At 35.8% G+C, this 23,149-nt stretch overlaps 1 protein-coding gene across 4 annotated transcripts in view; it reads left to right on the top strand.

Moving 5' to 3' along the window:
* Nucleotides 1-23,149, top strand: part of ATM (ATM serine/threonine kinase) — a 107,765-nt gene that overhangs the window by 27,319 nt on the left and 57,297 nt on the right. For all 4 annotated transcript variants that reach the window (XM_054693233.1, XM_037505679.2, XM_054693232.1 and 1 more), the window contains 19 exons: nt 26-151; nt 1,347-1,436; nt 2,920-3,088; nt 3,804-4,003; nt 6,033-6,115; nt 6,214-6,369; nt 7,438-7,513; nt 7,933-8,063; nt 9,811-9,931; nt 12,965-13,138; nt 14,154-14,323; nt 15,432-15,678; nt 15,916-16,031; nt 17,285-17,411; nt 18,171-18,370; nt 19,311-19,485; nt 19,998-20,162; nt 21,067-21,199; nt 22,515-22,610. In XM_054693233.1, the coding sequence (XP_054549208.1) occupies nt 26-151; nt 1,347-1,436; nt 2,920-3,088; nt 3,804-4,003; nt 6,033-6,115; nt 6,214-6,369; nt 7,438-7,513; nt 7,933-8,063; nt 9,811-9,931; nt 12,965-13,138; nt 14,154-14,323; nt 15,432-15,678; nt 15,916-16,031; nt 17,285-17,411; nt 18,171-18,370; nt 19,311-19,485; nt 19,998-20,162; nt 21,067-21,199; nt 22,515-22,610 (2,755 nt within the window). The remainder of the gene's footprint in view (nt 1-25; nt 152-1,346; nt 1,437-2,919; nt 3,089-3,803; nt 4,004-6,032; nt 6,116-6,213; nt 6,370-7,437; nt 7,514-7,932; nt 8,064-9,810; nt 9,932-12,964; nt 13,139-14,153; nt 14,324-15,431; nt 15,679-15,915; nt 16,032-17,284; nt 17,412-18,170; nt 18,371-19,310; nt 19,486-19,997; nt 20,163-21,066; nt 21,200-22,514; nt 22,611-23,149) is intronic.

Here is a 23,149-nt window from a genome sequence, read left to right as displayed (position 1 = left end):
TTTTTCCTTCTTTTATTCTTAATAGTCTCTAATGCAGTGTGCAGGAGAAAGTATCACTTTGTTCAAAAATAAGACAAATGAGGAATCTAGAATTGCTTCATTGAGAAATATGATGCATCTATGTACAAGTTGTTTGTGTAGCTGTACCAAGGTAAGATATTCTTCCTACTTGACAGTGGAGCCTTTCTAGGAGGCAGATCACTGGATGGTGTTACTATGTTTTGGGTCATTTATAAGATTGCATACTGATTTTAAATTAAACTGAATGGTAAATAAAGGTAGTATCTAGAGGAATAGAGCTGGAGGTCATTGGAGTTTCTCATGAAACTCATCATTTCAGAAAGGTTTCTGAGATTATCTTACCACTTTTATATAAAGATACTTAGGTAGCTTTTATTCTGACTTATTTTCATTTACTGAATAAAAAATTACTGACTAGTAACTATGTGATGTGCAAACCACTATACAGGGCCACAGAGGTGGAGAACTCCAGCATGTGTAGTACTCTTTGCCCAGAGAGTCTTGCATAACATTTGGCAGAAAAGTGCTACTGTATGTTATCTTTGGAGGAGGCCTAAGTGATAGCTGCGCCAGGCCCAAGTGTTGCTAATTGTTGGAAACAATTGTGAAAGCTAATATTAAGTACATGACCATATAGCAATATTACCAGCATAGATTTTGGTTTTTTTTTTTTTTTTTTAAAGATTTATTTTATTATTCATTCAAGAACTGGAGTATAGGCCAGAGGTGTGTGTGTGTGTGTGTGTGTGTGTGTGTGGCGGGGGTGGGGGTGGTGGTGAGAGGATTCACCAGAGACAGAGCAGGGAACAGAACAGGTAGATTGACTGAATACACTGCTGAGAGGAGCAGCAGGCGAGTCAGGAGACGTCTGCTGCGCCATGTGGGCAGCTCCCTGACCTGCGGTGGGTGGAACTTGTGCTGCAGTGGCTGCAGACAGCCTCATAGGCTGTGTCTTAACACCAGGGAGGCCCAGATTTTGGGTTTTGTAATACATGTTTTTGGATTTTGGAATAACTGGAAAAGGAGAGAATTGTAAGCTACAATTATTGCTTGCTTATGTTTAGTATCAATAGCTGGTATTTTACTTTCATGTTATTTATGTACTATGAAAGATATGTGCTACACTTATTATGACTAACAAAAGAGGTTAGTGTTTTTGAAGCAATTTATAGCTTGGACCTAAATAGTAAACTCATTCCCATGTTTCTTATGATAAAGAATAGCCAGTGTAAAAGAAAGACTACATTTTATTTAAGATAGAGAAAATATTTCCTCTCAGGAATAATTGTTTATTTCTTTGTTTACTTTTTTTCAATTAATTACAGCACAATCCACATAAGATAGCATCTGGCTTTTTCCTACGATTGTTAACATCAAAGCTAATGAATGATATTGCAGATATTTGTAGAAGTTTAGTAAGTATGCTTCCTGTCTTATGCTTTTTTTTCTTCCATGGAAATGCTTATAGAGATGCCTCACAATACGCAGTATGTTTTTTAAAATGTGGAAATTAAGTGGAGTTATTTGGTTTGGGAATATATTTGATTGCTTTTTTTTTTTTTTTTAAGATTTATTTATTTATTTATACAAACAATCGGTACAGTCAGAAGCGCGGGAGGGTGAGAGAATTCACCAGAGCCAGAGGGGGGAGCAGAACAGGCAGACTGACTAAGTACACTGCTGCGCCACTGGGGAGGCCCTTGATTGCTTTTTTTTTTTTTTTTTAAGATTTATTTGTTTATTTATTTATACAAGCACTGGGTACACTCAGAAGCGTGGGAGGGTGAGAGAATTCACCAGAGCCAGAGCGGGGAGCAGAGCAGGCAGAGGGACCCAAGTACACTGCTGAGGGGAGCAGCGGGTGGCAGGAGAGGTCTGCACGCCATGCGGGACCCTCCTCCGGTGGCCGGGGAGCAGCCAGGGATCGCTGCAGAGGCTGCCGGCAGCTTCGCAACCCAGTGCTCAACTGCTGCACCACCGGGGAGGCCCCCTTGATTGCTTTTTAATGTCAATACCAAGTGTGGTTTTTATTTTCTCAGTAAGTAGTAATAGTCTGAATTGTAATTGGGAACTAATCGTCTAGGCACATGCTCTTTCTGTTTAACACTGTACCCAGAATTCAAAATAATTCTCTATTGTTAAACATGAAAACAAAACTCTTGCTGTGGTATTTATATTTCCTCTTCCATACAAATGGGCTTATGTTCTACTTACTTTTTTTGTCTGGAATGGTGCCTAACACAGCAAGTACATACATGTATCAACTGAGTGAAAAAATATTCTGTGACTTGATTTTTTTTGCCTAATAATGAATTGTGGTGGTTTCCTCTGTCACTGCATACTGCTGTATTTTACATTGTTTGTAGCAGTAGCTTGGTGCTTTATTATATGGGAATAGAACATAGGCATTTTTACATGATCGGATCTTAACATTTTAAGTGGTTTTGTCATGCAAGGAGTTCTTTGATAAGATTCTTATACTTTTGTCTGTTTTTATTTATGCTATGAAGGCTATAGGATAAATTCTAGAAATGTTGAGAACAAATGTGAATTTCAGTTTTGGGTATTGTCATTGCTCTCTAAGTAATATGCATAACAATGCATATTTCCCCCCTTACCCTCATCAGTGTTGGATGTTACCAAACATTTTTCTTTTGTTTTAAATTTATTTGATGTAAAATTTCTTAATATGCAATATTTTTTATAAAGATTACATATTGTTTTGTTATATAGAGATGTGCAGTTTATTTCTGCATTTTCCTATTTTACATTAGATAGAAATAATACTGCAGTCTTCATATACATGACTCTTAAGTTGTTTGTCTGGAAATTTTAGGTATAACATTGTTCTGAAAGGAACTAAATTGAAAAGACCATCCTTCTTTTTCTTATTTTTAGGCATCCTTTATCAGAAAGCCACTTGATTATGGAGAAATAGAACCAATGGAAGATGAGTCTGATGAAAATCTAATGGAGGTAGAAGATCAGTCATCCATGAGTCAATTTAGTGATTATTCTGCTAGTGTTAGTGATGTAAATGAATCTGGAGAGAGCCAAGTTACTATTGGTAAATATATATTTACTGCTTGGGATTTCTTTTCCCTCTTTGGTTTGATTCTGTAGTATAAATGGCCTCATAGACACCAATTTTATACTTATTTCATTTTCCATCGGTATAGCTTATTTAAGATTGTCCCCTTCTATACATTTTAGATGTTTTTGACTTTTTAAAACTAATTAGCTTCCTATTTTATTCTCCATAGAGGGAAATTAAAATGACCACTAAATAGGACAGTGAAAAAGTGTCCATAGTGCCACTGCTGTTACTGTATATAGACCATTTGAAATTTGTAATCAGCATTAACATTCAAATGCCTTTTTATACCTTGTCTGTTTTCTTTTAATGTTTTGTGTTTTTCATGTAGCTATTTATATTGATAGTTATACATTAATGACTTCATAATACTCCAGTTAACACATAGAGCGTATCTTAACTGACCATTTTTTATTGCCAGAAATTTAGATTCCTACTTCCCATAATTAACAGCACTGCAGTGAATGTTGTCTATAGAGATTATTCCACAGATTATTTCTTAATGACAAAATCATAAGGAAGCCTTTTAAGAAGTATTTTGATGCTTTTAGTATGTAATCAATTTCACCATAATTTTGCTTTCCATATACTTTTATCTCTCTTTTGTTTTTAGAGGGGAGCATATGGAATTGATGTTTAAGATGCTGGTTTTGTACCCTTTAGCTCTGCAAGTGCTTTTTATTTTTAGGTGCCATGAATCCTTTAGCTGAAGAACATCTGTCAAAGCAAGATTTACTTTTTTTAGACATGCTCAAGTTCTTGTGTATGTGTGTAACTACTGCTCAGACCAATACTGTGTCCTTTCGAGCAGCTGATATTCGGAGGAAATTGTTAATGTTAACTGATTCCAGCATGCTAGACCTGACTAAACCTCTCTACTTACATATGGTGAGTTAAGTGAAGTGCTTTGATTCTGTCTGATGTTGCAGGCTGAATGTAATGGACGGATGTAGAAAAATCATATAGTACCTTAACATATTTGAAATTGCTTCCTTGAGAAAAAAAGCTGAGAATCTAGTTACAAAAATAAACTTTTTTAAAGATGGCCCAAGAAAAAAATTTAACTTGATACTGAAACTTTAACACTTTTTGAATGAAAAAATGATAAACATTATAGTTGAAGTCAGAATCTTGCCTTAGTCTATATGCTTTAAAGTTTTTGATGTGATTTCAAAATGTCAGTAAAGTTAGAATACTACAAGAACTCCCATATTACCTTCATAAGTTTCTGTACTTACCATTTTATCACATTGCCTTATTCTCTTTCTCTACATACACCCCCTCACACCCCCCTTTTTTTGGAACCAATTTGAGATTAAGTTGCATAGGTGATGTCCCTCATAGTTCCGTATATATTTCCTAAAGACAGTAATATTTTACCACAGCATTTTCATCAGGAAGCTAACTCTGTGTCTTTGCATTTAGTTGTCTAATTCATGTCTGAAACAGTCAAACTTTCTTCATTCTTCCTTTTGTGACCTTCAAATTTTTGAACAGTACAGCCACTTGTTCTGCAGAATCCCTCACTTTGAGTTTGTTTCATGTTTTTTCATGATTACACTTAGACTTTAGGAGAATATTGCAACAATAATCCTTCTCCTGCCTATCTACCTATCTACCTACTGATATCTCCATTTCTAGTCCAATGGTTTTTTCTCTGAATTTGTAGGTTCCTTTTCCAACAGTCAGAATCCTGGCTTCAGACTTAACCTCAATACATTTACAGGTTTACTGTATTCTTATGTGTGACTAATCTGATCGTGTGGGGTATTCCCTTAGCCCCCACCAGTGTACTCATAGAGAATGAGTGTGCTGGGGGATTCCATGGTCATGTCCCCAGTGCCAGCAGCTGACAAACATGCCAGGTGCTTTCCGTAGCCCTGGGAAACATGCCAGGTGATCCTCTAATTAGAACCTCTTGAAAACATGCAGAGTGAGTGCTGGCAGAGGTCTTGGCCACGTTCTTGTTGTGAACATGCTGGTCACTCCCTGGCCCCGGGAAGTTTGCTTGGTCGAATCCTTTGACCCTGGACTCATCCTGGCAGACAGTGTAGCTTAAAGTCCCTGGCCCTGAGCAGTGGAGAAGGCCGCATGCTTATCTTGCAACTTCATTGTTTAAAGTCAAGATACTCAGAGTAACATCACGTATGACTCTTATGGCAAATATTTTAAGTGTTTAAAATGGTCTAATTTACTGTTCTCATAATAACTGAGAAGGATTAAGAAACATCTTTATATATGTACATGAGAGGAAAGAAAGTCTCCTGATTTCTTAGACATTATCTAGGAAATTACTTGGCAGCAGCTCTCAGACAAGGTAGAAGCCATTATGATTGGCACTTGCTGTGCAGCCCTTTGCGTTCCTGGTACTGAGACAGCCTTACAATGTTGCCTTCCGGGATGCAAAGCCAGTTAATTTCACTTCTTCCCTGCTTTCCAAAATTCACTAATAGAGTAAATTTCAACCATTCAACTCTTATCCACAGGCACTATTTTGAGTGGGTAGGGTTATAATATAGTTTCAATTTCTTGCTGAGACAGTGCTAACAACTATCATTTGTTGAATTCCTGCAATAAATTCTAGACGTTTACTTCATTTCCTTAATCCTCACAGTAACCTGGCCAGGTAGTTGCTATACCCCCATTTTTCAGGTAAGAGTACAAAGGCTAAGATGACAAGTCAGGTTTTTTAACCACAAATAATACTTAGTGCAGCTGAGATTTTATGCCAGTTCTGTTTGACTTCAAACCCTCTTTATACACCATTGCCTGTTTTAAAAATTCACTGCCCTTTGTGTGTGTGTGTGTGTGTGTGTGTGTGTGTGTGTGTTTGTACCTATATATGAATTTTTGGGTATATTTATACTTATTTAAATAAATGGTCTATGGAAAAATCATCATCTACCTATTATCTTAGTATTTAGTACTTTTAAGGGAGCTTCCTGGAGAAGACTATCCCTTGCCAATGGAAGATGTTGTTGAACTTCTGAAACCGCTATCGTAAGAAACTAAAATCATATATTATCTTCACTTTAAATTTAGAAGCTAACCTGTATATTCTGTTAGGCTTATAAAGAGCTAAACTTTCTCTGTCACAGCAATGTGTGTTCTTTGTATCGCCGTGACCAAGATGTTTGTAAAACAATTTTAAACCACGTCCTTCATGTAGTGACAAACCTGTGTCACAGTGATCTGGACGCTGAGAGCACAAGGGACGCTCAAGGCCAGTTTCTGTCAGTGGTTGGAGCATTTTGGTAGGTACAGACTATTTTGTGGATTTCTTATTTTTCTTTTGCTATTTCTGGATACAAAGGCAAATTGCATTTCTCTCAGTGATTTCTTCCAGTCCTGGAATGTAATGATAGACATCTTTTAACAAGAGTAGAAAGTAATTTGTTTTCCCTCCTTAACTGCTTTAATAACTACACTGCTTTTCTCTTAAAGCTTGCCTTTCTTAGTGTGTCTAGTGTATTTCCCTGTGAATCAATTAATAGGTTAACATATATGGGAATAAAGCACAGTATAATAAGACTAAATAGAATTGTTCATATTCCGAAAATGAACACTTGTCACTATCTGGTTATTTGATACATACAGTCACAATCTGAAATTACACCATGATCCTTCTATAGCAGCACATGTATGTCATTTATCATGTTATTTGAGTGATAAAGACTTCTGCATCAGTACAGAATGCAGTTTTGTAATCTTTAATAGAACAGCAAAAAATTAAAATTTTATCCTTGTAAAACAATTTTACTATAGCATCATTAGCTGAAGCTTGGTCATCCCACAATAGGACATAATCATATAAAATAAATAGACAATAAAATAAACTCCTTTTCAAATTAATTTCTTTTAGCTGAAATTTGGGAGGTCAGCAGTGAGATTATGTGCCACAGAATAAGGATTAAATTTAGTATGGAAAGAAATTTTATTTATTTATTTATTTATTTATAAAAAATATTTATTTTTATACAAGAGCTGGGGTACAGGCCAGAGGCACGGGAGGGTGAGAGGATTCACCAGAGACAGAGCAAGGAGCAGAACAGGCAGACGACAGAAATACACTGCTAAGGGGAGCAGCGGGTGTGACAGGATAGGTCTGTGTACCATGTGGGATTCTTGCTGGCCCAGCCAGGATCGAACCCACACTGCTGAGGCTGCAGACAACTTCACAGTATGGCGCTCAACCTGCTGCACCACTGGGGAGGCCCAGAAAGAAATTTTAGAGACAACCTAGAATAACCTGAATGTCCATTAATTATTTTGATTGTGTTTTCATTGGAATAATTATTTGACATTGAAACCCTTTATTTCAGGCACTTAACAAAGGAGGGGAAATTCATATTCTCTGTAAGAATGGCACTAGTAAAATGCCTGAAAACTTTGCTAGAGGTGAGTTATTTCACATTAAACAATAGAATGGTCTCCCCTGAACCTTTTTTAAAATTTATTTTTATTTATTTATGCATACAAGGACTGGGTGTAGGCCAGAGATGCGGGGCTGGGGGCAGGGGGTTAAGAGGATTCACCAGAGACAGAGTCGAGAGCAGAACAAGTGGATCTACTGAAAGACACTGCTGAGGGGAGCAGTGAGGGAAACAGAAGAGGTCTGCTGTGCCACGTAGGTTAGCTCCCTGGTTGGGGATTGAATTCATGCTGTAGTGGCTGGTGACATCTTGATGGTGCGGAGACTTTAACTTCTGTGTCACCAGGAGGCCATTCCCTGAAACTTTGAAAGCCACTTTTTTTTTTTTATGGTGGTGATTTTTCTTAATATTTCCTATTTAAACTCAGTTTTTCTTTTCCAATAGGTTGATCCTTATTCAAAATGGGCTATTCTTAATGTCACAGGAAAAGACTTCCCTGTAAATGAAGTGTTTCCACAATTTCTTGCTGATAATCATCACCAAGTCCGCATGCTGGCTGCAACATCTATCAATAGGTATTGGTCATGTGATCCTGAAGTGTCTGTAGTGCCACAGATGGCATTGTCAGGCTAGCCCAGCCAGTCACTGGCAGTGAGGTTAAAAACAACCAGCACTTACTGAGCATGTACCCAATGCACCCCATGCCTGGCATTGATTTTTTTTTTTAATTCTGACAACTCTATCAGATTCTATTACTTTGTCCAATTTATGAATGAAAACTCTGACTCAGATTTGTAATTTGCTCCATGTCATATAACTAGTAAATATTTGAGTTGAAGAGAGATGTCTATTGTCACTTCTGTGATATATAGAATTTTTTTTTTTTTTAAAGAGGCATGTATTTTTATTTATTTATTTGTTTGTTTGTTTGTTTGTACATGCACTGGGTAGAGTCAGAAGCGCGGGAGGGTGAGAGAATTCACCAGAGCAAGAGCGGGGAGCAGAGCAGGCAGAAGGACCGAAGTACACTGCTGAGGGGAGCAGCGGGCAGCAGGAGAGGTCTGCGCGGCATGTGGGACCCTCCTCTGGTGGCCGGGGAGCAGCCGGGGATCGAGCCGGCGCCGCAGAGGCCGCGGGCAGCTTCGCAACCCAGCACTCAACCGCTGAGCCACCGGGGAGGTCCAATATATAGAATTTTTGAATAGGTGTATAGTTTTACATGAATTTGTAAAATGAAAATTTCACATTTCATATTAGATATCAATTAGATATCCTATATTCTGTTATAGGGCTCTATAACATATTTGAGTACCTAAAGAAGCAAATAATTTCTTTAGGATTACATATTTATCAACTTATTGGGTTGATCTTATTTATTCATTCATTAATTTATTTATTTATTTTTACAGATTTATTTATGCATGCATACAAGAACTGGGGTATAGGCCAGAGGTGGGGGGGGGTGAGAGGAGTCACCAGAGACAGAGTGGGGAACAGAACAGGCAGATTGACTGAAACACACTGCTGAGGGGAGCAGTGGGCGAGTCAGGAGAGGTCTGCTGCACCAAGTGGGTAGCCCCCTGGCCGGGGATCAAACTCTTGCTGCAGAGTCTGCGGATAACTTCATAGGTTGCATCTTAACCCCTTGTGCCACCAGGGAGGCCCTCAGGTTTATTTTAAAACTAAAATGCAGTCTACCTCTACCGTCTCCTTTTGCATTTCTGATACATAAATCTTTATCTACCTCTCTGCTTTATTTTTCTCTAGAGTATTTATTACCACTTGAAAGACTGCTAAATTTTAATACATTTACTTAAGATATAAGCTTCTAGAAGGCATTGGTTTTGTCTGATCTTTCACACCTTAAGCAAAACTTGGCATGCTGTAGGTATTAATAATTTGTAAAAGAAATGAATATTTGAAAAAAAATTATATGCTTTAAAAACATAAAAGCTGAAAATAATTTGAGTATACTGTTCAAATGTAAGTGACTAATAATTAAAGACCATTGTAAAGAAATTGCCTTTGTGGTCATATAAAAACTTGTGCTAGTTATCCATTGATAACTTGTGTTAGTTATCCACTGATATTGAATATGCTGCCAATAATGTTTTTGTATGTATTTTATTCCTCAGATGTGGTACTCTTGTCAGTAAGACCGTAGCTAGTATAAGGATTGCTAATGAATGTGTACTTTAAGTCTTGGAACAAGACTCAGAATGATAGTATGTCATACAGTGATTTATTTTGTCCTGTAATGTGCTTTGGAAGGTAAAGTTTAAGTTAAAAAAATTTCACCTTTGCTTTTTCATTTTATTAAAGATTATTTCAAGATATGAAACAAGGATGTTCTTTTAAGTTGTTGAAAGCACTTCCTTTGAAGCTTCAGCAAACAGCCTTTGACAACACATACTTGAAAGTTCAGGAAGGAATGAGAGAAATGGTAATTTTAGTAATGCATATTTGCTGTTATCATATGCTTTCTATAAATATGCCATATATTACTTTACCAAGTTTGGCCTAAGACAAACTGTAGTAAACAGTTTACAGTATCAAGCTGGACTAAAGCAACTGTATGAGTTGATTGACATTGCTTATTTGTAGGACAGCATTGGTAAAATAATGGCAGTTTCTTTTGGTCCAACTTTCATGTGACATTTTTGTGAGAAAAACAAAATTATGGCTTCCTTTCCTAATTAAAAGCATCTTTTGGGGTAAGATTTGATTAAAAACTAATTCAGAGAACAGATGGCCATAGGAAGATGGATTTAGAAAAATGCTGTTAACAGACTATTATATTATCTTGGTGTTTTTCACTGAACTTGTGATTTCATATATCCCTATAGAATATTTTTTCTTAAAGTGGCAAAATTGTCTTCATGTTCAAATTAATTTATTCATTTATTTATGCTTTGTAAAAAAGATGAGGCTGTTAACAGGAAAAAAAACAATTATAATAAATTAAAAAACAAAACTAACAGGCAACTATTAATGAGAGACACTCTGCAGGGGAGGGAAAGGGATCAAAACAGGGGAGGGAATGTGTTTTTACACAAGGGACTATGGTGATGGTGCACGGGTGAATTGCTAATGGGAATTTTGCAGGGACTGTACCTGAGAGGAGAAAGCATGCATTGTACAAAAAGGAGGAATGATGTAAAATATGTATATAAAAATTTTAATTTCAGGGACTGCTCAAAAAACTAAGGAGGTAATCAAGTCAAAATGAGGTCACTGGAGTAGACCTCATATCTTATATGAAGATGAGATTTAGACACAGATAGTATATAGGGGACATCTTGGGAAGACAAAGAAGATGGTCATTTATAACTAGGATTTTTTTTTTAAAGATTTATTTATTTATACAAGCACTGGGTACAGTCAGAAGCGCGGGAGGGTGAGAGAATTCACCAGAGCCAGAGCATGGAGCAGAACGGGCAGACTAACGAAGTACACTGCTGAGGGGAGCAGCAGATGCGGCAGGAGAGTTCTGCGCAGCCGGAGATCAAACCGGTGCTGCAGAGGCTGTGGGCAGCTTCACAGCCCAGCGCTAAACTGCTGTGCCACCAGGGTGGCCCTGTACGTAGGATTTTAGAATAAACTAATTCTGCTGATGCCTGGATCTTGAATCTTCAGCCTTTAGAATTGTTAGAGAATAAGTTTCTGTTGAATCAAAAAAAGAAAAGGAAAAAAGGATGGGGCAGTTTAATTAAATGACTAGTCTGTGATAGCATACAACTGATAAGGACAATTGCATGAAAGTGAATTAAAAAAATTCAATAGGTTGGAAAGAAGAGTATAAATACTATAAAATTTAATAGATGACATATATTATGCATTTTAAAATGGCCCAACCACTATGGAGAGCTGTGTGGAGATTTCTTGACCTACTAAACATAGAGCTTCCATATGATCCAGCAATTCCACTCCTAGGTATTTACCCAAATGACACAGAAACAGTAATTCCAAAGGGCACCTGCACGGCTATGTTTATAGCAGCACTATTTACAATAGCTAAGATATGGATACAACCCAAATGCCCAAAAATAGATGACTGGATGTGAAGTAGATGTGGTACATATACACCATGGAATATTACTCAGCATTCAAAAAAGATAAACACATGCAGTTTGCAGCAACACGGATGGAGCTAGAAGGGATCATGCTCAGCGAAATAAGTCAGAAAGAAAAAGAAAAATACCCGATGGTCTCACTCATAGCAGGAATTTAGAAAACCTAAATAAGGGACAGGAAAAAGACTAATTAATACAAAGTAATAATCAAAATAAGCAAGCAACTATAAACCAGAGATACACTATGGGGGGAGGGGGTAGGAGGGAGGGACAGGGAGAGGAAGAACTCGAGTCAAAATAAGGGGGAGGGGTGCAATTGTATGGGGAATATAACCAAAATGAAAATACATACATTGTGCAAAGAAAAATGATGTGAGAATTATATAAAATAAAATATTTAAAAAAAAAATCAGTCTGTCACATGCAAAAAGGGAAACTGTTGGCCTGACAGCAGTTCTTTTGAAAAAAGACTTACAAATTTTTACCTCTCAAGAACACAATACAAATCAGCATTGTAATGGTTATCAAAAAAAGCATATTCTGTCTTGGATATATTAATGGGAGGATAGCTATAACTAACAAATTGATAAAAAGAACTTTTGATCTTGTTTGTTTTGGAGAACAGCTAGCTTGTTGGGTTTGATTCCGACTAAAAGTAGAACAGTTTCTTCAACTAGGATGTTGGAGTGTGTAGATGGATCTGACTTACTAGAAATACCTTGTAGCCATTATCAAACGTTTCAAGGGTTGACATTTACAGAAGGAATTAAATCCTTTTGTCTCTTGTACAGAAAGCTGGGACTAATGAGGAGAGTTTTCTAAATGTGAAGAGAAATCTCTATTAAGTATAGCTAGTAAAAAAACAAAAGGATGTGGTAAGGGGAGAGCTCTGATGTCCAAATCTGAAGGGAGAAGTCCTGTATTGTCAAAATATTAACAAGGATGTAAAACAGTGGTACTTCATTAATTAAAAAAAAATGCATCTGTTGGAATATTATAATGATTGATCATTAAACTAGAAGCATTATCATTCTGTGTAATTGCTGATTCTGTTGTTCCCTTTGATAATATTTTAACAGTCTTTTAAAAAGTATGAAGAGGTATAATGATACTAAGCATCTTAGAAATACAGTTGGTAGTTGAAGAGAAGCTGTTAAGCTCAGTTACCTCCTTATAATTTCTTTTTTATTTTTTTTAAAGTGCTTTATATTGACTGAAATTCCTGGCATTTCTTTTCAAAAGATCTTATCAAAAGTAGTGTTTATCTACTTTTAGGTCCATCACTTTAGGATTTCAAACTGGTCAGTGCTTAGGTGTTGTCAAGGTATACTTTGATTTTAGCCTTATTAGTTTATTTGTAATGTTTAAATACTTACAGTATTGTTTTTTAAATTCCTTTGCAGTCCCAGAGAGCTGAGAATGATGAACTTTTGGATGAGATTTATAATAGAAAATCTCTTTTATTGATGATGATAGCTGTGGTTTTATGCTGTAGCCCTGTCTGTGAAAAACAGGCTCTGTTTGCTCTGTGTAAGTCTGTGAAAGAGAATGGATTAGAACCTCACCTCATTAAAAAGGTACATGTGAATCACTATTTTTCATTATGGTCTTCCTTGAGTAACATTTAAATGGTTAAAAAAGTTAAAGCTAGATTTTTAAAGTGGTGCTTATTAAAAACTTGGAGACAGTTTTGTTTTACAGATTTCGGAATGCTGTTAAGCAGTAACTCTTTAAAAAGTATAAAAGTAGGTTTATATACAGTGTCATTTCATACATTCAATTAAAAAGCATTTCACAAGGCAGTGATGAAACTGACAATAGTGAATGACCTGTGGGTGTGCAGATCAGGCCCGCTGGAATAGCCTGTACTGAGGGAAACATGGGTAAAAGGGAGTAGCAAGTGTTTTGCCTGATGGCTCCTGAGGCAGGGCACTGGGATCGAGCAAATCCAGAAGCCAAATTTTAGAGCTGTGAGGCTTTTAATTTGCATGATTTGGGGAGGAAGACTTGGGTTCAACCTTACAATTATATCAGCAAAAAAATGTGGGATGCTCTTCCCTGGCCTGTTCCACCCCCTCAGCAATGATGCTTTGGGAAGTTCCAAACCTTTCCATTGTGGATGTTTACAGGATAAACCAGTGATAGACCAGTAGCTTGATAGACCTTTCCTCAGTCTACCAGCATGTTTTCCATGTACATGTGACCTAGTCATTGGTCTCATGTTAATCTTTGATTCCTTTGTTAAATAAGGGGAATATAGTGTTTGGATTTTTCTTACTCACATCTTGGACTGAAAAGAATTATTTTACTTTAGAATCTTCCTCTGAAATATAATCAAATGTGGAAAATTATAGCATTTTCCCATTTTTTTTCATTTTACAGTTGGTACAGATTTGATGTGTGCCAAGCACAGTGCCAATGATATTTAAATACATCTTTTCATTTAGCCATCTCATGGGTGAGGAATTCATGGTATAGAATGCTTAAAAATGAATGCTTCAAAGTTATACTGTATATAAACATTAGCAGGGATTTGGATGTTATTGTTTTGTTGATTTTTAAAAAAACTATTGACTTCTTTTTGATTTACAGGTTTTGCAAAAAGTTTCTGAAACTTTTGGATATAGACATTTAGAGGACTTCATGGCTTCTCATTTGGATTATCTGGTTTTAGAATGGCTGAATCTTCAAGATACTGCATACAGATTATCTTCTTTTCCTTTTATTTTATTGAACTACACAAGTGTTGAGGATTTCTATAGGTAGGCTTATTTATGGTACATGTGATAAATATTTAATTTAAAATTAGGTATGACCTTCTATCCGCTCCTCTCTTTCTCTCCACCCTTCTCCTGCCCTGCTCCCCTCCTCTCCCCTCTTCTCCCCTCCCCTCTTCCTGATATTGGCTTATAACACTTCTCCTTAGATGCCTATCACTACACCATACCCACCACCCAGACACCTACAGACCTCCACCATACTCCATTACACTAGAAGATATTTAAAATCCCTTTCAGTTTTGATATTTGATAATCTTGCTTTTGAAAAATCAACAATAAATTACTAATCATTTCTACATTTTTCTTTTCTGTTACTTGTCTATAAGCCATTTAATCATTATTTCTGTTGGATTTAAAGTTTAATATACTTGCTTTGGAGAAGAAAATTTTGAAAGTGAAGAGGTTTAAAAACAACTAGAAAGTTAGGTATCAAGATGATGGAATGTAGTTCACAATTGTTTAGTGACCCTTATTGTCTGTTCATTTGGCTATAACAATATTTACATTTATTCTTTGAATTTATAAGTCACTTTCATTTTATAATGCTTTTGCATAAATTGATTATGCAAAAAAAAAGAATTCCATTTCTAATTTTTTTAATCACAGAATTAGGGTTATATAAGTACTCTGTTTTTATGTGACCATTTTTTCAAGATTTATTTATTTATGCATACAAGAGCTGGGGTATAGGCCAGGGGTGCAGGGAGTGAGAGGATTCACCAGAAACAGAGTTGGGGAGCAGAACAGGTAGATCTGCTGAAATACACTGCTGAGGGGAGCAGTAGGTGAGACAGGAGAGGTCTGCTGTGCCATGTGGTTTAGGTCCCTGCTGGCTGGGGATCAAATTGGTGCTGCAGTGGCTGGCCATAGCTTGATAGCCCTGTCTTTAACCCCTGTGCCACCAGGGAGACCCATTATGTGACTTAGCTTCATTTCATAATTTATAGAATTAGAGTAAGAATGTTTAATGATTCAGATAAAGTGATATTCTTATGCTCAATAAAGCACTTTATTATTTTGAGAACTATATTATAAAATTTTACTTTGCAAAGTTATATATATATAAAATTTTCAAATTTTGTATTTTTAGATCTTGTTATAAGGTTTTGATTCCTCATCTGGTGATTAGAAGTCAATTTGATGAGGTGAAGTACATTGCTAATCAGATTCAAGAGGATTGTAAAAGTCTTCTCACAGACTGCTTTCCAAAGATTCTTGTAAACATTCTCCCTTACTTTGCCTATGAGGGTTCTGGAGAGAGTGGGATGGCGCAGCAAAGAGAGATTGCTACCAAAGTCTATGATATACTTAAAGATGAGAACTTATTGGGAAAACAGGTATGGCTTCCACTATTACCTACATTTTAAGCCCTCACTGGTCTTACATGTAATTGGAACATCTTAAGTAGACTTAGCAGTATATTTTAGAGATCTGACATCTTTGTTATGTCATTTTTGGTCATCGTCTATAGTCACTGAATAAATTTGGAAATGAGGCAAGAACATTAGCCCCTTGAGCTATCTTAAAGATCACAGGTACACAAACTTAAATATATTTTCATTTTGTCCTTGCAGATGGATCACTTATTCATTAGTAATTTACCAGAGATTGTGGTGGAGTTGTTGATGACGTTACACGAACCAGCAACTTCCGGTGGCAGCCAAAGCACTGACCTCAGTGACTTCTCAGGGTATGGGCATTTTCAAGTTGGGGAATTAGCTGCAATTTCAGAAGTTTCTTGGGAGATTTATTGGTTGACATCTTCCACTGGGTATTTCAGTTTCTAGGTACATACTCTGCTTTTGCATTCTGTTTCTTTAAAAATAACTACCTTCGATTGAAGTAATGACTATTTGCTTCTACTGGTGTCTCTCTATGGTAATTGCACTTTCTAGTTTGATCCCCTGGTTTGCAAATCCAGGACCTCTTTGTTCCTGACCTCTCTGTAATCTTTGAGCATTGTGCCATCTGTTTTCTGTTGAAATGTTCTTCATTGTTTCTTTGTTCTCTTCTCCTTATTCATGACTTGCATTTTGAGATCTCCTTTTCTTTATCATGTTCCTTAGCTATCAGAATCTTACTGTGCTACAGTTTAATTTGGATGTAAAACCTGGTTGTGAATGTTGGAGTTATTTTTCCAGCTTGCCTGTAAGCTACTTGAAAGCACACCAACTTTTTTTATATACCTCACAGTGCTATGCACGTAAAATAGTAGTATCTATGGTATGGATTGCTGTGTCTTAAAATTGTATTGGACTGTACTGTTAACATAGGGCTTTAATTCAGACCTGAAGGGAAGTGATACTAAGACTTATTTGTGGATTTGCCATAACTGGATAAAAGATTTTTTTTTTTTTTAATAGAGGCATGTTTTATTTATTTATTTGCTTGTTTGATTTGTTTATACATGCACTGGGTACAGTCAGAAGCACGGGAGGGCGAGAGAATTCACCAGAGCCAGGGCAGGGAGCAGAGCAGGCAGAAGGACCGAGGTACACTGCTGAGGGGAGCAGCGGGCGGCAGGAGAGGTCTGCGCCGTCATGTGGGACCCTCCTCTGGTGGCCGGGGAGCAGCCAGGGATTGAACCGGCGCCGCAGAGGCCGCGGGCAGCTTCGCAACCCAGCACTCAACCGCTGCGCCACCGGGGAGGCCCCTGGATAAAAGGTTTTTTAAGTAAATCATTTAAAATTAAGTCTTAGATGGTAAAGGTGTTGAGATATTCTGGTTGATGTAGATAGACTGATAAGTCACTTGTGATTTTGAAAGTGTAGTTCTTCAATAGAAAAATAATTTTAAAATCTGGAGTTATTAACAGTCTAAATTTTCATTTTAGAAGTTCAATGATCTATCAACAAAACCTTATTTTGTGGGTTTTTTTTTTTGTTTTTTTTTTTGATAATTTTGTTCTGACAATGATTGCATTTTTTTTCCTGTAACTTTCAGGGATTTAGATCCTGCTCCTAATCCACCTCATTTCCCATCACATGTTATCAAAGCAACATTTGCCTATATCAGCAACTGCCATAAGACTAAGCATAAAAGCATTTTAGAAATTCTTTCCAAAAGCCCTGTAAGTACACGTTACGATTATAACTCAGGAGACTTTCTTTTTTTTTTTTTTTTTTTAATATTATTATTATTATTTTTAAAGATTTATTTATTTATTTATACAAGCACTGGGTACAGTCAGAAGTGAGGGAGGGTGAGAGAAATCACGAGAGCCAGAGCAGGGAACAGAATAGATAGCTGACGAAATACACTGCTGAGGGGAGCAGCGGGCGGCAGGAGAGGTCTGCACACCATGTGGGATCCTCGCCCAGTGGCCAGGGATTGAACCGGCGCTGCTGAGGCTGCGGGCAGCTTCGCAGCCCAGCGCTCAACTACTGCGCCACCAGGGAGGCCCATCAGGAGACTTTCTTATTTTTAAGCTAGAAAATCTGTGTAAGTGCATCTTGAGAAAAAAGTAAATAAGTGAAAATAAATGAAGAAATGCTTTCATTTGCAACTTTATTTCTTGCTATTTTACTAAGTATTAATTGAATTCATTTTTAATTATAATGTATTACATGTGAGGCATGAATTTTGTGATACTATGGTCATGTATTAACTCAGGAATATAATATATATGCTATTTAATTATAGTGTACTACAAATTAGACAGTTGTTTTAAAAGTTTGAGATAGTTATTTTCTTAATGTTAAACTATGCATTTGATATCAAGTCCAGAATGAAATTCTACAATTTGGTTGTTTGGAATATAGAGTGTATTTACTATAACTGAATACATGTGATTACTTAAGTTTTTACTAAATATGTATTTATTTTCTAGGATTCCTATCAGAAAATTCTTCTAGCTATATGTGAACAAGCAGCTGAGACAAATAATGTTTATAAAAAGCACAGAATCCTTAAAATATATCACTTGTTTGTTAGTTTATTACTGAAAGATATAAAAAGTGGCTTAGGAGGAGCTTGGGCATTTGTTCTTCGAGATGTTATTTATACTTTGATTCATTACATCAATAAAAGGTAAATAAAATATTTAGGCCAATATATAAGTAGTTTTTATACCCTATTATTTTAATTGAAAATGTATATGCTTCTAAGAAGTAAAAGCCAAAGTATTGTTTCTGAATTTTGCTTTTTAAATATTTGTTGTATTTACGTATTACTTAAAAAAAAAAATGTATAACTACTCCATCTCTAGAAACCTTAAACATTAAGGGTCTTTCACATTTTAAATAAAATATTCTCATTTTAGATGACCTGAAATGTGTGTTACAGTAGCATTTCTGGTTACCAATTCCACACACACATCCAAGAGTTCTCTGGCATTAGCTGGCTGTTTTATCATTCACCTCAATTCTGACACCATCTATTCAGAGATAGTGTCAGATCCCACAGGTGAAGGTCTCAGTCCTACAAGACTGATATTGTTTTCATTGCTTTGGGGTATATACCAAGGAGTAGTATTGGGTGAGGGGGCATATAATAATTCTTTATTTATTTCTGTTTTCCGTGGTGAATAAGGTCTGCTTTGCTCCCTCCAGAGCCAAGGGCCAGGGTCCCCCATTAGGAATGGGGACTGCAACTTTTATGACTGCTTCCGAGTTGGGGAGAGTGGTGGGGCTTGGTTGATTAAAATCCCCATAAAACTTTCCTGTATGTTTAAAGTTGCCTTTTCCTTGATTCACTGTTTGCTTGATTGCTGAAAACCTCTGGTTGTTTTATAGAGTTCTGAGGAAGTTCTGACAGTTCAATGTTTCTGTCAGGCTGGGAGCTTAGAACTGCCTACTCTGAAATTTTGCTGTCACTTCTCTTTTTGGCTTTAAAACTATTAAGGGATTGATATAAAAGTGGCTTTTATGTGAAGCCACAGCAAAGTTAGAGATGCTAAATAAAAATGACTTTTGCAGGAATTTATATCAAAGTAGTTTTCTAGAACTTACTATTTTTTTCCCTACATTAGGCCTTCTCATTTCATGGATGTGTCATTGCGTAGCTTCTCCCTTTGTTGTGACCTGTTAAGCCGGGTTTGCCGCACGGCTGTCACTTTCTGTAAGGATGCTTTAGAAAACCATCTTCATGTTATTGTTGGGACACTTCTACCCCTTGTGGGTGACCAGATGGAGGTTCAGGAAGAGGTAATTCCCCACATTTCATAATGATAATTGAAATACATTGATAAAGTTACTCTTGGAAGTTGCTGGGAGTACTGTGCTTACTTGATGTAATTTTAGTGAAAATATTCCTCATAATGGCTAAAAAAGTGTTGTCAGTAAATCATTTAATTACAGATCACTTAATAATTTTGAACTAATAAATAACCCAATGGTTTCTGTCTTTTATGGTAAAGTGTAGATGTAGTCAACACTTCATTATGACTGTGTGAGGTAGTGCATATGAAAAATATTTCAGTAATATCTGCCTTTCTGTATTTCAGTGGCGAATCTGTAGTAACTCCTCATGTATCTGTTGAATAATTTGAAAGCACAAAGACAGTAATAGTTGGGTACTTTAGATGTAATTAGACATTTCATCTGAACTCAGTTTATAGAATTTTTGTCATTTATTACAATGGGCTTGGTTATATTTTGCTTTAAAATAAAAATTAAATCATGTCTCCCTTTTGACTTTCTTTTTTAATTATCTTTAGGTATTGGACTTGTTGAAATACTTAGTGATTGATAACAAGAATAATGAAAACCTCTATCTCACAATTAAACTCTTAGATCCTTTTCCTGACCATGCTGTCTTTAAGGATCTGCGTATTACTCAGCAGAAAATCAAATACAGTAGGGGACCTTTTACACTCTTGGAGGTAATAAATTTTCCGTTATTTTACTATTTTGTATTAGAGAACATAGACAGTAGTACTTTTTGAAAACCTGTAATGCTCTGAGTGAAAACCTGTAATGCTCTTTTTTGATTAAATAAAACAAGCTCTCATGTAACAAACAACTGAATGTTATAGCCTCTCACATTGCAGTAAAAATATTAATAGTAAAGTTTCTTAGTAAACTTTGAATATGGATGAAATGTGTCATAAAGTAAGCTTGATTTTCAGTGTACATCAAGATCCATTATTTCAACATTATCATCTGATCCTTGGAGGGACAATTTATTTATTTATTTTTTATTTAAATATTTTATTTTATATAATTCTTACATCTTTTTTCATCTTTGCACAATGTATGCATTTTCGTTTTGGTTATATTCCCCATACAATTGCATGGAGGGACAATTTAATGTTTGCAAAGGAGATGATATTTAAGTTTTAAAGAGTATTTTAAGTTTGAATCCTGTTTCAACCCATTTGAAATTAATAATATCTCTGTCCAGGTATATTTTTCCCTACAAATCTTACTATATAATTTTAAAATTATGCTCTCTGTTTGACTATATATCTATGAAAATGTGGTTAAATTTATTAAGATATAGAACTAATTAAAGTACTAAAAAAATAGAAATATGAGCTTTTTCCCAAGTATGCTATAATAACCTTAAAATCTGTATTATCATGAGAGAATCTATTAATATTTAAAATGATTAAAACACTGTAGGATACAAAATGGAAGAAAAATTTATTTCCACCTTGTTTGGTAGTAATAGTGATTCGTTATTATCTGTAAAAGGCACTCAGTTTTTTCTTTTATTGCTTCCCTCATAGACTTAACCAATATATATCAAAAGCCAGTTACATTTTTAACTAATTTCTCTTTTAGGAAATTAACCATTTTCTCTCAGTGAGTGTTTATGATGCACTTCCATTGACGAGGCTTGAAGGATTAAAAGATCTCAGAAGACAACTAGAACAACATAAAGATCAGATGATTGATCTTATGAGAGCATCTCAGGGTACTAATTTAATGACATGGTTATTTGTACCTGTTCTTTAAATACTCTTGTGAATTCTTGCTCTTGGTTTACTTGGCCATGGACTTAATTTAGATCCTACCTGTTTAGTTCATACCTGCATCACCTGTATCACTTTCTAAGTGGTCTCTTCCACTTTAACTACTCTTATTTAATCCAACCTCTTTATACCTCTGCCAAAATGATTTCTCTAAACCAAATGTAATAATGCGATTCTACTACTCAAAAAATTTTACTTCCTAGTGCCTAAAAAATTGGAATTGTTTAGAGTCAAAGCATGCAAGATTATATCTCTGTCTATTCTTCTAACTTCCTTAGATAAATGTGTCTCATTTTAAGCCTCTTAGCCATGTACATATGTATATGAATATGTGTTGGGTGTGTATATGTATATATGTGTGTGTATATATACACACATACATATATGAATAAGTATTTCTAGCTTTTTTCCAACATAAGAACACAACCATATTTATGTTAATTTGATTTATTTCCCTTTTGACTTTCATCTTTTAGTACCCATTAATTTCATATTTATATTGTTATTTTTATCAGTACTTTTGAAAGCTAATTTTTATTTTGACCATTTGAACTCAGTTTCTAGTGAACTTGTTTTCAGCTATCTTTATAACATCATAAATATATAATATCTATAGACAATAAATGTACATAATAACTACAGAACATAGATACACACATAAAATGTGAACACCTCTGTCTCCTTTGGGTATTTTATTGGCCTTGACCTGTCTTGTCCAATATAGCCACTAGTGTTTAAATTTAAATGAATTAAAATTTAATAAAATTTAAAATGCAAATTCTTTACCATACTAGCCAGTCATGCTCTCGATAGTAACAGGTGACTTGTGACTGTTATTGGACAATACAGATTATATTGTCTGTATATAATCTGCAAGATTATATACAGAAGTTCTGTATATAATCTGCCAGAAGTTCTGTTGGGTGTGCTAGTCTAGACTAAATGCTAGCTAGAGGTTAGTAAACCAAGTATGCTCCCAAGACCCTTTCTTGTAATGTTGAATGACTCCTGTGTTTCTGTTTGTGATTTTGCTAAGGTATGGACTTCTCTGAACAATTTACTGCTCTTCTCTTATCCATGGTTCTGTTTCCTAGGGACGTTCATACACATTCAGTTCGTGTTTTGAACTGTTCATGATTTGAAGCCTTTTTTAGAAAATGATATACAAGTTTCCCAGTCTGAAAAGTTAATATATAAGCATGTGTTAAGTGTTGGCTCCATGATAGTTTAAACTAATTTATTCAAAACTGCTCCTAGATAACCCGCAAGATGGCATAATGGTGAAGTTAGTCATCAGCTTGCTGCAGTTATCCAAGATGGCAGTGAACCACACTGGTGAAAGAGAAGTTTTAGGTAAACAATTTGGCTGAATGAATGAATTTTTTGTTTGAGTGGTCACCTTAGGAAAGTTGGAAATGTCTATTTGTACTAGGGTACTTCCCTTTTTGTTAAATTTTTTATTGAAATATATCTTACAGAAAAGTACACAGATCATAGATATGTTAACTTGGAGAATTTTTGCAAACAGAACACACCTGTATATATAGCTCTCAGATCAAGAAACATTACTTTTCCAGCACCCTAGAAGTTTACTTTGACCAAGGAATTTATCCCTTTGTCCCTAAGAGCATTGCTTCTGGGGACAAACCCCACTTATACAGGAAGCTATGTGACTTTATTACATAGCATAAAATCTTACTGTTTTGTGCCCACATCTTATCTCCTATTTAATGGTGAAACACTGAATACTTGTCCCTCAAATCAGGACTATGGCAAGGTTGTGCACTTTTACCACAGGTCTTCAGCATTACACTGGTGCTTCCAGCCAGGGCAAGCCAATGAGAAAAAGAAATAAAAAGCATCCAAATTGGAAAGGAAGAAGTAAAACTACC

Source organism: Talpa occidentalis, unplaced genomic scaffold (genome assembly GCF_014898055.3).
Source record: "Talpa occidentalis isolate TD23 unplaced genomic scaffold, MPIMG_talOcc4v2.1 talOcc4.12, whole genome shotgun sequence".
Classification (NCBI taxonomy): Eukaryota; Metazoa; Chordata; class Mammalia; order Eulipotyphla; family Talpidae; genus Talpa; species Talpa occidentalis.
This window is presented reverse-complemented; position numbering and strand designations above follow the sequence as displayed.